Below are 15,580 nucleotides of genomic sequence, written 5' to 3' on the forward strand. Positions count from 1 at the left end.
CAAAAACCCAGATCTGCATAATTTGGAGATTAATCAGGAAGATAGCTTGCATCTGTAATTGCTTGTTCACCCATATAAATACAGTGAATGTATACTCATTATAAAGCAGTTTATTACAAACATGCAAGCACTGAAGCTCCTTAAGGTAGATCACAGAGTCTGGAGATGCTAAATATTTTTTATTGTAATATGGTTTACGTGTCTGTCCAGGCTTCAAAAAAGCAGCCAACTGATCAGCATGATTATCAACAGAAATGGTACTGCTTTCTTCTCTGTGAGATCAGTTGATGGCTCTGTGCTGTGTATGTGTTAAGAATTTTAATGGAGGAATATCTGTAGTTGGTAATAATGCTAGCCAGTAATGTTGTAATTTCTTTATTGAGCAGCTGACAGGTTAGAGCTGCAGGGAAAGCAGGCAAACCTTGCAGGAAGCACTGAGGATAAACAGCAAGTGCCACTTGCTGGCTGTGGTCTGTCAGACAGCAGCACAGCACCTGATGTTCCCTTTGCCTCTGTGCTGCACAGCACTCCTTGAACAGACCGTGGTGGCACACGGAAGCTGCTGTGAGTGCTGACTGTGTCTTGTCCCTTAAGTGATTTGCTTTCCATGTGCTCAGTGAGTGCTATTTGTGAATGTGAAATCATGCAGAAAGTAAGCTGTGGGATAAAAAAGTGACCTAAGCCCTTCTACTGACTCAGCCAGGAGGAAATTGTTTTGGCACCTCTGTCACAGGGTTGCCATCCAAGGTCGTACCTGCCCAGCTGGACTTCTGCGTGATAAACAGCAGGCACTTACTGCTTGCTTCGTGCATTCCCCTTGATGAGACTTTGATCTCTTTGTAGATCTTTGGATATTACCTGTTTAACGTAGGAACAAGTTGGCTTCTGTCAACACAGGACTGATATGTAACTGCATCCTGTGTCTATTTTAGAACTGAAGCTGAAGAAGAGAGATGTTGCTCGTACTGAAGTGTGGAGGAGATAGCAGGCAGTCTCCTCTCCCTCCCACTCCCAGCCCTGCAGGCTCGTGGGACTTCAGGAATATAGATATAATTATTTTATTCTGCTCCTGGTTTGGATTGGGGAAATGGAGGGTTGAAAATGTATGGATTTAGGTCCACAGGAGTTGAGCTACTGAATTCTCAGCAGCCTGCTTACTGAGAGAGGCAGAGTAGTTGTTCTTGCTGGCAACTTAGCTATAATTAAAAATAAATAAATAAATAAAAATCTATTTCCTGATCCTGGCAGGATTTCTCTCTTGCATAAGCATATCTCTGAGGAATAGTGGATCTGCTTTTTGTTTTATTTGCAAGAAGTTGTTATTTTTACCATGGTTTGTAGATCTTGGTATTGTGAAACACATCTTCATCACTGTGGCAACATCAGCTGCTTCTGTAGAAGACTGATAAGTTAAAGATATAATATTCTCTGTAAGATTGAGGAAATTTGCTTCTCATGTGGCTTTTTTAAAAGAGTAGTATTTCAGTTGAAGATGTTCTAGATCTAACAGTGAGAAAGAGTTTTCTTTTTATGCCAACGCTGTCTCGGTTGCTGTAGGTTTTCTCACACATGTCCTCAGTTGCTCTTTTGTTGAGCTTTGGCATTCGTGGGTTTTCTGCTGTGGTTGACAGAGGTTTCTGACTTGCAGAGTCCCAACAGAAATCCTTGTTCTGTCTGTGTTGTTTCATGTTTCCAGACATTGTTAAAAGTATGAATGGCTGCAGCCTGTATACTAAAGAACACTATAGGCTGAGGTCTTATGTTTATAAAAGAAGGAACAAAATTTGACCAATCCTTTTCAGCTCTTTAAACTCATGCCAGGTATCTCAGCTTTGCTCTCTCAGATGAAAAGACACTTTTTAACACTTTTTTTTTTTTTTTTTTTTTTTTTTTTTTTTTAGGGTCTGTAGACTGAGTTACTGGGGGGGAGAAAAAATGAAGAGTACTGCCAGGCCTTGGAGTGCAGTGTCAAAGCAAGGAAGTCATGGGGTTGACAGAGGAAAGTCACTTTCCACCGCTTCATCAGGGATGAAGACATCCAAGTCCTCGACTTCACTCGCCTTTGAATCTCGGCTCAGCAAGGTACTAAATCCAGTCGGGGCTGTGCAAGCATTTCTGCCTTGTTTTTTGCACCTCACAGGGATGCTGCTGAAGAGACTAGTCCAGAAATTTGATATGATTGATTTGCATATATGTTAAATGCAGAGGATTTTCTTCCTAATTACAGCTGATATTTTCACATTGTTGAACACCTGCAAATGCAGGATCATCAGTTTACATAGGTCACTCCAAAAGTAATGCCTCCGATTTATTTCCATGGAAACTGGAAGGTACGAAGCACAATAGCACTACTTGATAGAGCAAATTCTCAGCTACAAAATACAATTTGTCAGCATAGTCACCACCATTAGCTATGAACCAGTGAAGAACGTGAATCTGAATGCCACGCTTGTTTAAAAACAGAAATAAAAAAATCTGCTCCAGTGAAGGGGATCCATTGGCCATGTCATCACTGCTGAAATGCCTCAGTGTTCTCACATCTACTGTTTGGTCTCCATCATCATTCAGCAAGCACTGATGAATGCCACAGATGCAATTTTTTCTGCATGGAGGTATTGGGCACCTTTGCCTCATGTGCACTGCATGTCAGTGTTTTGTCAGACTGCCTCTCTGCTGCCATCTGTTGCACGGCAACAAAGTTCAGTCAGTCCTGGTGGAAAAGTTCAGCCTCTACTGCTATGCCACCAACATCTGCTGTGAACATCGTGGTCCAACATCATAAAATAGGAGGCATTGCTTTCAGAGCATCCCTCTAGTATATTTGAAAAAAGAGAGTTAGGAAAAGCTAACAGTTGCTGCTGTAAAGGAGGATTCATTGACTAAGTTATGTAGAGAGGTTGCTGAGGTCTCTAAATTGTCAGAAAGTTCAAATTATTCCTTTCTGCTTCTAAGGGGGAGCTGAAAAAACTTCTGGCAGAAGGTGAAACATTGTTTGGTTTCCGGAAGCAGATCAGCAGCAGCTTCTGAAACTTGCATGCTCATGGGGTCCAGGAAGCCACAGACTGAGTCAGAGACAAAAAGGAGAAAAAATTGGAGTTGAGAGAGATCTTATTTTGCTTTAAGATTTCATGTTTAGAAACTGTTAACTAGATGAACGTACATCATCATGTGCATTCTTTTTCAACCTGAGCAGTGGTTTTCAGCCTGTGGCTTGTGGACCCCCCTTGTGTCACTAAAAAACCTCTAAGAATTTGGTTTTGATTTGTGAAAACAGCTTAGGTGTCCACAAACTGTGAAGGATAGGAAAATACCCTTCTGAGGAGTCTCTAGCTTTGGTCTTTTAGAATGCTTTACTTTCAAGAGAAATGCATTCAGGTTTTTATCAGAAGTACATAAGCTGTGAGAGGTACAGAAATGGGGAAGCAGCTGACCAAAAGTTCTGAGATGATTTGGTACTTCAGTGTTCTGCTTTAGAGTAAACTTAAAAGCAAATTCCCGTCCCAAGAAAGGCAGCACAGCAACAACAGTTCCTTGCTTTCTCTTGTACAATAAGGCATGTGAATAATATATAGTGATATCATATACCATTTTTAAAAAATATACTGTAAAGTAGCATGTAAGGCAAATAGTTCTTCTTTCATGACATGGAATGTGTCAGCTGGCACTGAAATGCAGAGACCTAAATATTTCAATAACTGTAAACCAGTGAGGAAATCCAATGGTTGCTGTTCAGGGCAGCATCTGAGAAGCTGGCAATACCCAGTACTCTACTACTGTAGAATTTTTCTCCCATCATCTTAGTTACTTGCTAATTTAAACACTTGTTCCTGTTTTTCATCTTTGGTCTTGAAATGGTATAGTCCCTTAACCCACTTCTCAAAAATCTAGAACGCAATACAAGTAATATAAAAAATAAATTGAAAATAAGATAGGATTTTTAGCAATATTTCTGCTGGGTTACTTAATGAAAATGGTCCTTTTCTCCCATGAACCTGGCTTTTGAAACGGCTTCATGGGAATAGTCAATTTCTGATTCTTCTGGTTGCTCACAGAATCTCTTTATTATAGCTGAAGAGGGCGTGCAGCGATGATATGCTTACAAAACCGGGAGTGACAGCAGCTTCTGGAGTTTCTAGACTGAAGAAAACCATTACAACTGGAGCGATTTCTGAGCTTGCGGAGAGTCGGCTGAAGCCCAGCACAGGTTGGTACAAAGTGTACTTGATGTGAAATGCGCTTGGTTTGCTGAGAACCTGTTTGAGTTTTCCCTCTTTTCACCTTGTAGCACAGTTATAACTTACCTGCTGTAATATTCAGCATACTGAACAGGAACCTGTTGTGCCTTACGGGCTCATGTTTTGGTGTATCCTGCTTGGTCAGTAACGTAGGGGAAGAAGAAACTGAGCGCCGAGTGGCCACGCGGTGGCACTGGCTGCCTTCTGGTAATTCGGGCTGCCAGGGGAGATGCGCAGCTCGCAGAAGGACGCGGCCATTTGAAAGCTTGTTCTTTACTTACTTAATTTTCACCCTATGTGTATACAGCAATCACTTTTCCTTTAATTGATTGAGCAGAGAAGTTATCAATCTGTCCCTGGGAAACAGCAGAAATGCAGGAACAAAGAGCCAGCGCTACCATCTTGTGTGGAGGTTGTCCTCCTAAGCTACATTGCAGCATGTTCCCTCCCTCTGTGCCATCCCCACCAGCTTGTTCCTATTGACTTCAGATCTAAGCCCATTTCTAAAGGCAGCGACACCATCTGCATACCAAGGCCTTCTGAGCAAATACTTTGTTTTCCCCTAGGAGCTCAGCAAATGCTTTCTTTTGTCTGCTCCCTGGTAGCATTTCCAGGGGAATGTGAGATGTTATTAAATTTGATCATGACCTCGCAATTTGTCACAGCCTCTGCAGGGTTTGGCTGTGAAACAGAACAATGAAAGTAACCAGAAAGAGAATTCTCATTCAAGCCTTTGTTGCTTTTTTTTTTTTTTTTTTTTTAATATATGCAACCCTGTAGCCCCTAATGGAAATGATGCATCTTAACAACCCAAACACAGATCTTGTTCTGCAGTTAATTGGTGTGTAAATCCTCAGCTTTAAATGTTTAGTTGTATCCACAGCCATTTGAGATTTTCCAGCCAATAAAGAGGCATGATGCTAGCTAAAGATGCTTGAGAGAGGAATAACAAGGAGAGTAGAGAACCTGCACAGAGAATGCAATACAGGATCCTGGGAATACAGCCAGGAAAACAGCACTGCAGGGAGTTCAGAATGAAATACATGTGTCAGATACAAAAATACTAGCACTGGAATAGAGAGCCTCCTTCTGCATTTGTGTGTAATAACTGGATGGAGGGGAGGGGAACTGAGATTTATGATGATGACTGCTTTAAATACATGATAAAAAGGTTTCAGATAAACGCTAAGAATATGTTATCCCTCAAAATTTTCTTTGAGCCTAGAGAGAAAAGCTCAGGTCTTACAGGAGCTACGCACAGCAGTGTGGATGTTGTATGTCTTAATTTTCACAGTGGTTTCATAGTCCAAAAGATTGTTTAGAAATCTGCCTAGATTCTGAGAATATTTGTCACTATCATGGCCACTAAAAGACTAGATATTAGTAAGCAAGGTTACAAGATGTAATTCTAGATGGTTGCACTGTGGAAAAAATACCAGAAGCATTATTATAATACAATGTATCATTGCTTAGAGGGGAAAAAAAATAAAATCAGTTATGACAGAGGACAGAACATGTTGCTGAGAACATTAAGTAGAAAGAATGCTAAGTTTCAGCTGCTGTCCTTCATTGAAATAGCATCACAAATAACCTCTGATTGTGATCAAGATGACTCTGAAATTCTAGCTGACTGTGGAGCTAAGCCAAGAAATAACGTTCCTGTAGTTGAGAAATGCAGATGTTTGTGTACACAGCCAGCTGCATAAATCTTGAAATTCTGTTCTGAAACCCCTTTCTTTGGCTCCCCTGATTTCCTTCTTCAGTTCTGTGTTTTCCTTTCATTTCTTAAATGCAGACATTATTTCTTTTCCCTGCCTTGTTTGTGCTTTTTATGTTGGGTTTCCTTTGTTATTCAAGGGAGTGCTTTGATTATTTTACAGAAAGGAAATGTATATTAGTTCCAGGTACATTCGGGTGATGCTCATTTGGTATTTCAGTATTTTGTAGCAGCAAAAAATGTTTCTTTTTGGGGTGTGACTGCCTGGTATTTGTGTCTTAACCTTGAGCAACAGCACATGTTCCAAATGCTGCAGATAATAAATAATTGACACCAAGATTGCGTGTTTAAGTAGGGTTATTTGTATGCTGCCCTTGGTGTGGTTTAGGTTATTCATTCTTGCCTTTTGCTGACGTACACTCCCCTTGCCTTCCTTGTTGGAAGCTAACGCAGTAAATTGTAAGTGGCTTAAAGGAAGATGAAGCCAATTGCATGTCTCCAATCTTGCCAAGTGGAGCTGAGCAAATGGAACTGGAGAGGAATTCTGGCTGGGAGTTCTCTGCCGTGATGTTTGGCTTTGCCTCTGCTTGGCAGTTTTAAAACCCCCAAGTAATGGGAAACGACACACGGAGAAAAGTCTTGGATTCTGCTTCCTCATCCGGTGCTCTGGCTGTCCATGTTCTGTCCTGAGGTAGCTATTTGCTGTTATGTTAAAAACCAAATTTACAGAGGTCTTGCATTGCTTTTAGTGCTTCAGAAGAAATAGAGCTGGAAAAAAACTGCAGAACAGGAAGAAGAAAATGGGGAGATCACTAATCTTGGAAAATGCTTACTGAAATGAATGCACTTGGAAAGCTATCCAACCTGTAAAGCCGTAAAGTAAATAAATTCTTGTAAAATGTTTAAATATAGAAAATTATTTCGTCTTCAGTTTCAGGATTATAGGAAACTAGTGATTGTTCAGATGCTGAACCTTCAAGGTTTATAAAAGAAATAGCCTTGAACTCTGCCATTTCACAGTCGAAGAATTCCAAAGCTGCTTGCATGGCCATTTGCTTTTTGTGAAGAGCTTTGCATGGTAACATTGACATGCAAATAGAGAGTTTGAGGTTCAGAAAGGTGAAGTTGCCTGCTCAGTGGATCCTGGAAGTCATTCCAAATCCTGTTTCTGTTCTCCTACTCCCTACGCATTCTCAATTCGAACACTTTCTGAACATTTCCCTCAAGGCTCCCTACTTTAATCACATTCATATGCTTCCTTGCTGTTATTTCAGTGCCGGCAGTTATTATCTGTCAGGTTCAACAACAGAAAAAAAAAAGTCTTGTGCTTTACAATTTGGACACTGGAAAAGAGAGCCGGGGTGTGCGACTCGGCTGTGCTGTGCACATGTAATCTGAAAGCATTCCCATTTCTCACAGATACATTGATTTCTGTATAAAGCTCTGCCAGCTGGAGTATGAAGTATTGGTTATCCCTGAAATGTGAAGAACAGCTAGCTGTTCTTGTTTTCCCTGTCTGCTTCATTAGCTTATTTCTTTAAACCTAAGTGAAGTCTAAAATTATATAGAGAGCTATTGAATTTTACATAGAAACGTAGGAAGTCATCAATACCAGTGTTATAATTGTCCAACTTATTATTTCTAGATATCTTGGATGTTTTACAGCCAGAACAAGAAAAGTGTGTTGCTTTCTGTGTAGGCCTTCAGAGTTGATGAACATCGATAGCTGAAGGCAGTGACAATGCAGAAATATAGGAGAGGAAAACTCAAAAGAAATGAAGAGTTAAAATGATCTCCTAAGCTTCTTGTGTTGGGAATTGAACTGCAGGTTACCTGTTCAAAGCCCCCTAATCCTAAAAAAGAACGTTACCAGCACTAGAAATGAAGCTGTACAAAGCATGCTGTTTTAATAATGCCAGCAATTTAAATAGTGAAAGAAAAAGACAAAGAATTTTGGCCTAATTGGTAAAGGCTACGAAAGGAGACAGATCATGGAACAGTTTATTTGGTTTGAGCAATGTACAGCTCCCATAAGGGAGGCCTCAGCTTTTGAGTTTTCTGTCATCCATATTCGTGTGGGGTTGGCAGAGCTCATGTCCCAGTGGCTGGATATGGTGCCTGTATATCTTCAATTCCTTCCTAGTTCCAGCTGAGCACTTGCTGTCCTTTTGTCCAACTTAATCTGTTTGCTCATCACTTTCATTTAGTCATGTAAAAAGGGAAAGTCCTGATTTCTCTCACAGGCTTGTTGTGTGTAGCTTTTCTCTGTTGATGATGATGATGCTTAGTTAATGAGGATAACTCTTTTCTGAATGAGGATAACTCTTAATAAAAGCTTTAAAAAAAAATCACTGCAAAATCTGGCAGTTTAATTCTTCTTAAGATGCTAATAGACCCCAATTAAAATAGAAAAAAAGGAAAATGATACCTTTGAAGGACAGCGTTCTGACCTTGGGGTCTTTCTCCTTCCCTGTACATCCACTTTTGACAGCGTCTGCTTTTTGTGATCTGTCACATCAAACACTACTGCAGGTTTGCAGAGGGTTGCTGTGCTTTGCATTCAGCTTGGTTACTGTCTCGTTTTTGTGAAAGATACAGGCAGGTGTGAGAGGCACTAATGAGATTGGTGTGCTCTGTTCCACGAGACTCCACTAGAAACCAAATGACTGAACTCATCTGGGCTTTCCCAAGAATAATAAATATGCTTTAAATTTTCATCTGGAAGGCTGGTTGCATTTTGCTACCCTTTCCATGTACAAGAGACAGCTCTTGTGTGATGCTTCTTATCAAGAAAAAGAGGTTTATTTGTTTTTACTTTGGAAATGATATAGAAAGAAAAGAGTCAAAAAACAAATGATTGTATTTGAGTGACACCTTGACAAAGAGACAAGAAATACTGCAGAAATTTAGCACACAAAGCAACAAAAATGCTCATCTGCATTTGCACCACAGCTCCACATGTAGCTGGATGTATATATTGACACCCACGTGCACTCAAACATCTGCAGGTAATGTGTTTGTGCGAATGTGAATGAATCTGAACCTTCACATCTCTGACTTAACAAAATGATTTCCCTGGGAATGAAGTAATTCAACTAAATTTCAGCACCATTGAAGATTTTAGCCTTTTTTCTTTTTGTTCAGAGCTGACGTATGATGGTTGACCAGCATCATTATTCTTTTGTTCTGTTGCTGGATGTTTTACATGAGCCTCCTTCTATAGCCAGGAATGGAATGAGAGCAATTCATTACAGTGGCTGTCTGTTGGGATTTCTGTTACCTGATTCTGTTATGGATAACAACTTCTCTGAGAGGCATTCACAGACTGGCTGCAGTCATCTTGCATTATTAAACAAGTAGAAATTAACTTCTGCTGACAACGCTGTCTGCAGGATGTGCCCTTCTCATTTTTGCTGCCATCTTAATGCACTGCACAGCTTGCCTCTGCTGCACTGGGTCTCTATTAAAGCATTCTAATGTTTTGCGTGCAGCTTTCTGTTAGGACAACCTGTGAAACACAGAAGACCCTTTTGTCTCATGTATATTCCTGAGAATGACTTTGTTGGCACATGCTTACAGCCCTGGGAGCTGAGCCAGCTAAGAGGATTTGGTGTGTGCTAGGGATACCGAAATGCAGAATCTTAGATGTAATTACTTGACTCATTAAACTGTTGACAGTTAATTGGCTCAAGCTGGCACATATAGGGAAGTTCCATTACAGTTATAAGCAAACTGTGAAGATCAGAAAAGGTTTGCTAGGGATACCTAAACAGATAGGGGGGCTTGCTTGGATAGTCTCAGAACAGTGCACTAAACAGACATCTGTGATCTCTGTTTGTTTTCGTTTTCAGTCTTTTTTACTAAAGTTGTCCAGCAAAGTCAACGCAACTTTGTGTTGCCTACCTACTGTAGGTTAATTATCAGCTTTCCTTCAGCTAGTTTGAAGAGAAATGATCCCTAACAGTCTCAGGGCCTAAATGTATCACAGCCAGAATGCTTTGGCAGAATGCCATTCTCTTTGCACTTTGAGAATGAGAGGGAGGGAAAGAAAGGAATGCGAAGCGGGCCTGGTCTGACAAGTATGCATATCAGGAGAGGGCTTGGCATTCCTTTTATTATTATTTTTCCACTGTTTGGTTGTTTTTTGTGTTTTTTTTTCCAGCATCTGTGGCTTGCATTAGACTTCGATACTATAAGGTAAGAGGGAGGGGTTGACAGCTACATGCTGAATGGGTTCATAAGTAGCACTTAGTGCTCAGAAAATGTTCAGCATGAATAGAATAAGCAGAGGACGGTGGTGTGAACACTGGTATTGATGGTCAGCATCTACATGTAGAACTTGTTCGGTTCAGTCTTGGCCAGCAGGTCCACTCTCTGGAGGTCGTGCTCAGCAGTGTCTTCTCTAGACCTTCTCTTTCCGAAGAGAGTGCCAGTTATCCAGCTGGAAATCTGAGAGCATTCTGCAGCACTTGCAACCTTCTTTTGACCGTGGATTGTAATTTAAGATTTCAAAAGTTATGCTAATTAATCTGCTGTGCAGTGAGAGCAGGACAGAAGGAGGGCTGTGCCTGGCAGATAAGTCCTTTCACTTGCTATTTGAAAAAGTTGTCTGCTTCACACCTTGTGTAACTCATTCTCATTCTTATTACTTAGAAAAGGGTGTCTGTGGACTATTGTCTTTTTAGGCAGTCCCACAAGTGAATAGTGCAAAGGGATGAGTCAGGCAGTCTTCGTGCCTATGGAGAAACCAGCTAGTCTACTTTAGAATGATGAAATGGTTTAGTCATTCACCTTTATTACTGAGGAGGAAGGCAAAAAATGTAAAGTATTCAGAAAATAAATAGTAGCCTATGGATTTAGCCAAGAATCTGTCATAATTTCATAGCACTGTACTGTTCTAGAAGTCTTGTGCCAGATCCTTTCTTCCTCTGTTTGAGCTTCATGCTCCATGAATGCTAATCTCGATATCCATAGGCTCTTCTCAGGCTTAGCTGTTTTTAAAACTTGAATTCTACCTTTTGCTGTGGGTTTGGTCTTGTAGTCTTATGCCTGACTCGCCCTATTGTGGTGGTAGAATTTCTGACTTGTGTTTCACGCTGCTGTCAAAAATAGCAGATTGGTTCTTCCAGTAGTGATACCTGCACAGTGTTCAGATCTTAAGCGTGTTTGCTCTGGCTCTGTGGTTACATTCTGTAGTTACTTCAAGCTCTACCCTCACACTGTACTGGGATTCTGATACCCCTTTCATATTACTGAAGTAGAGAGCTGGTGTTGAGATGATGAATAGTTAGTGTCAGAATGTATCAGCCCAAGAGATTGTATTGGCTAATGCAGTTCCTCTGAATTCTGTTGATGAAAAGCAGGCGTTGCTCTTTAATCTATAATACAAGAAAATCTCTTTGTGTCAGAGATGTTTCAAGAGCAGTTGGAGGACATTTGTATCTTCTCTTCTGAGGAAACTGATGGACATGTTGAATACCAAAGCTCAAGAGACCATGAGATGGCTTCTAGGAAAAGCATCATTGATAATGTGTTATTTTTTATAGAACTTACATTGTTTATTCATTAAAGCATTTCATACTCGTCAAGTCATAAAATAGACAGGGGTTTTGTTTATTGTCTTCCAAACCAAACAGATGTATATAAGCTTTTAGCTTCATCCATGGAGTGAACAATGACAAATTACAGTTGACGACTAACTCCCTGTTACGCTGAAGTCTTAGAAAGAGTTTTTCTGTCTTATGGAACAATCTCTTTTAATTTGAATCAATAGATTCACAATTGGCTATCTTAATTGCTGCGTGTTTTATTTTCAGCCTGTTTTGATCTGAAATAACCTTTCAGTGTGTTACTGTATTAATTTGTTTATAACCTCCTTGTTGGAGACTTGAAGAAGGTAACTGTGTTAATTGTCCATGCAGAGAATGCAGATTGCTGGAGCTGTTCAGGGTTCTTGTTTCCAATGTGTGTCATGACTCCATTAGTGAGAAGCATCTTGATTTATTTCAAAGGAAGATCAGCCATCAGCCAGTCTGTGAACTGCCACACGCAGCTCTTCTTGCACTACAAGGTGTGGTCAAAAAAAATGTTGATGATAGAGATATGGTACGCAGATCATATTTGTAATCAAATTTACTGGTGTATGACAGAGCTCTGGGGCCAGTCACCCCCTGCTGCCACGGCTCCACATCAGATGTGGCTCCACCGGGACGCAGAAGTCCTGCTTAAGTTTCCAGGGTGATTTCTTGTCTGTGGTGGAGCTGGTTTCAGGCTTCAGGGGGCTTAATCACAATCGGTGCCTCTCAGCTGCCTGCAATTCGCTGCTACCGCCTCTGAGTGGCCTCCACTGCTCGTTGAGTCGCTCTTTCTTTCTCTGCGAGCTCTCTTTTTTTCTGCCTCTCTTTCTCCCCTCCTTTTATTCCAGCAGTCAGGCAGCTAATTAACTGCACAGGCCGGCCTTCAGTGCATAATATTGTAATGAGGTAGGAGGGAGAGCCACAGCTGCTCCAGCATGAGCAGCAGGCTCTGTTCCTGGTGCCAGGAACTAGGAAGGAGCTGACTTTTTTTTCCTTTGTAAGTTGACCGGAGCGCAGACGTTACCAGCAGATAAAGGCAGGTCTGTCTCTGAGAGCATGGGGTCCTAGAGGAGCCTGGGGAAGAGCTGGCGGTGACTGAAGATGGGCAACCAGCCTGGGCGAGCGGAGGAGCACGACCAAGGTCTGTACGGCCGGGCGGCTGCCTGCCCAGCCCTGCGCAACGCCGGGGCTGCTGCCTGCAGCTTGCAGGGCTGTAACTGCAGGGGTTGGGGTTTTGTTCTCGGGAGCTTACCTGCAGCGTCCTGCCGATGGAAAAAGAGGCTGTTGGCATAGGTAATGCTGACAGCTTTGGGCCAGTGGAATTAAGGCTGTTTACCTCGTAACTTGTAAATGGTATTCATTACAGTTCCATACCTGAGCTCTCAGCATCATCCTCGGGGGAATTTCTGAAAGAAATCCTTTGGTCAGAACAGAATGCTGACAAAGGAGGGACCTGGGGTGCCTGATGGGTGTTATTTTGTTTAGTCTGCATGATGCAGCTAAAAAGTTACAGAGCTAATCTAATGATGTACATACAATTTCTTAGAATCTGCAGCCTGGTGTCTTAGCTTTTACTATTGTTTGTGGCCTCCAGCCTGATATTTTCCAGGCCTTAGAATTTAAAATGATGCCTCTGTGGACGGTCTTCCCACCATTGTCTTTCAGAAGTGTAATGCTTTGCATGTTAATCAGTAGCAGCTTTTATAGAAAGCCAGGAGTCAGGTATATCTACTTCCCTTTGTGCCAGATGTCTCTACCGTAAGCTTGGAGATAATAATGATTTGTTCCTGATGCTGAAGTACTGCCCTTTGATTCATTTTGTTTGCTGCCCTAATACCGAATGAGGAAAAACAGTAGGCCCACAGATTTCTGCTGCTAGTTCCTGTTCAGGCTCAGACTGCTCCGACGTACAGAAACCAGCATCAGTTGGATTTCCTGGCGCTGTGTGCCTTATTGTTGTGTGGGATTTCCATTCACAAAATTTAGTTGAAGCTGTTATTGAGTGATCAGTGTTTCTTCGTTGCTTTTGTCTAGATGTGTAGCTATTGTTTTACAAGTGAACCTGTATAGCTGAGCTCTGGGGTTGTGCAGAAGGTGTTGCATTGCTGCTCTAGAATCGATCACAGTAGATCAGCTAGTGAGTGCTAGAACAGCAGTGAGGTGTAGTGGAGAACTCTCTAGCAGTATGTTAATCAGCAGGCTAATGAGGAACACAAAAGCTGCCAGTACCCAGTCACCAGAAGAAATGCTGCCCTAAGGGGAACTTCAGCTTTGGGCTGGAAAGTACTGCTGCTCCAAACGTGGTCTCTGAAATCATCCCACTGCAAGCTATGGAGGTGTTGCTGAAACCAACCCTGTTACTGTCATTTGAGGAGGGCTGATAAACTGTGGGGCGATGGATAATGGCACGGGTAGCACTGCTAAATTCTGGTCAGAGTTTGGGAAGGTTGGCTATGATTTTTTAGGGCCGGTGGCAGAATTTGAACAGCTTATTACTATTAATTTAAATGACAAATGAATGCAGACTCCCTGTGGGTTTAGAAAACCTCTTTCAACCTTTGTTTAATCTTGTCCTGCGATTTATTTATTTGAAGGGGGAAGGGTTATATTTCTGTAGCATCTATAAATTTTTAAAGCTTTTTAGTTTTTAAATGTAGACCACACTAAGTCTTGTTTTAGTTTGATCTCCTGGTTCATAACATATAAACATGACTAAAACCCAGATTTTATACTGAACTGTGTGCTCAAAACGTAGTTTAATTACGAAAAAAACTTTCAGGAACACCAAAGCAGATGATGAATTGTGAGTACATATTCCATGTGTGAGATCTCACATGCTGAAAGTCAGAGGATAACGTAAAGACATCAGCAGTATTTGTGTCCCTTTTAGACAGGGCTCTTTATTGATGTAGTTCATGTTCCAGATTTAACTACAGAAATCAGTTCTTCTGTTGTCCTTGCAATATCCAGTGTCATCTGGTTTGTTTTTCTTCTCAGGAAATCTTGTAGACACTGCATGTTTCATCTTCAGTCTTTCATCCCAGCACTTACTGTGCTGGGTTGCCACAGACAGGTCTTTAAAACTCTTCTTCCTTCTATCGATGCCATCGGACATCATTTTAAAAGACAGATTTTTAAAGAAAACAGAAGTCTTTAAAAATCTGGCTCTGAATGCCTCTGTTATGATGTATATTGTAACCTGGATTAAATGCTTATTTCCAGATGCTTAAGAGAGTAAAAGTGCTTTGGTAGGTTTTCTGTTGAGCGTGGGTACAAGAAGCAGGACATGGGCGTGCACAGCTTTTGGCCTGATGTAGCTACCGTTTTACTACAAAGATCAACCTTAGTTTAAAACCTATGAATAAAATAATACAGGGCAGAAGCAACGTTCTGGGGGCCTGACTCTGCCTGCTAACAGTCAGGATGCAAGATATACGGGCACAGCAGTGGTAACCCCAAGTTCAAGGTCAGTGCTATTGAGAACAGGAAGTAAATTGTTGGGCCCAAGCACAGCGGTTTGAAGTAGGCACCTTACTTTGTTGGACTCTGAAAGAAATTTAGCTAGAAAATGTCAGAGAGGTGAAGACAGAGAAAGTGGACGTTAGATACATTGCATGCTTTTTTGAAGTAACCCCCTGCTGATGTCTAATGGGTGTATTGGAACCAAAGGTTTACAGGATTGCAACAGTCAAGTATCAATTCAGATGACTCTACACGTTGCTAAGAGTGCAAGAGTGTTTCAACAGGAACCAGGGACAATATACAATCTACGGGTCTTTCCTGACTTCAAACTTTAAACCTACTTTAAACCATTTTAAAAATAATTTGTAAGAACTTTGTTTTGTGGTGTTGTGACCAAAGTTTGCACCATCTTTGCCAAAACTCTCCTGCTTGCAAAGTGGGTAAGTAATAACTATCTCCAAGTGCTCTGAATACTTGAATGTAATGAGCATGTTGAGTTTTTAGAAGGAAAACACCTGTGAAGTAGTACCAAAAATAAGTTGTAAAAACAGTAGTGAATATTGCTGCAGTTCATCAGTAGAATTAGTTTT

At 41.2% G+C, this 15,580-nt stretch overlaps 1 protein-coding gene across 2 annotated transcripts in view; it reads left to right on the forward strand.

Annotated features, from left to right (window-relative positions):
* Positions 1 to 1,935: 1,935 nt before the first annotated feature.
* Positions 1,936 to 15,580, forward strand: part of SPECC1 (sperm antigen with calponin homology and coiled-coil domains 1) — a gene marked incomplete at both ends in the record, with an annotated part of 56,592 nt that continues 42,947 nt past the window's right edge. For both annotated transcript variants that reach the window (XM_079545114.1, XM_079545115.1), the window contains 2 exons: positions 1,936 to 2,082; positions 4,069 to 4,204. In XM_079545114.1, coding sequence (XP_079401240.1) covers positions 1,936 to 2,082; positions 4,069 to 4,204 — 283 coding nt within the window. The remainder of the gene's footprint in view (positions 2,083 to 4,068; positions 4,205 to 15,580) is intronic.

The sequence above is a fragment of the Tetrao urogallus genome, assembly GCF_951394365.1.
Source record: "Tetrao urogallus genome assembly, chromosome: 20".
In the NCBI taxonomy this organism is placed as follows: domain Eukaryota; kingdom Metazoa; phylum Chordata; class Aves; order Galliformes; family Phasianidae; genus Tetrao; species Tetrao urogallus.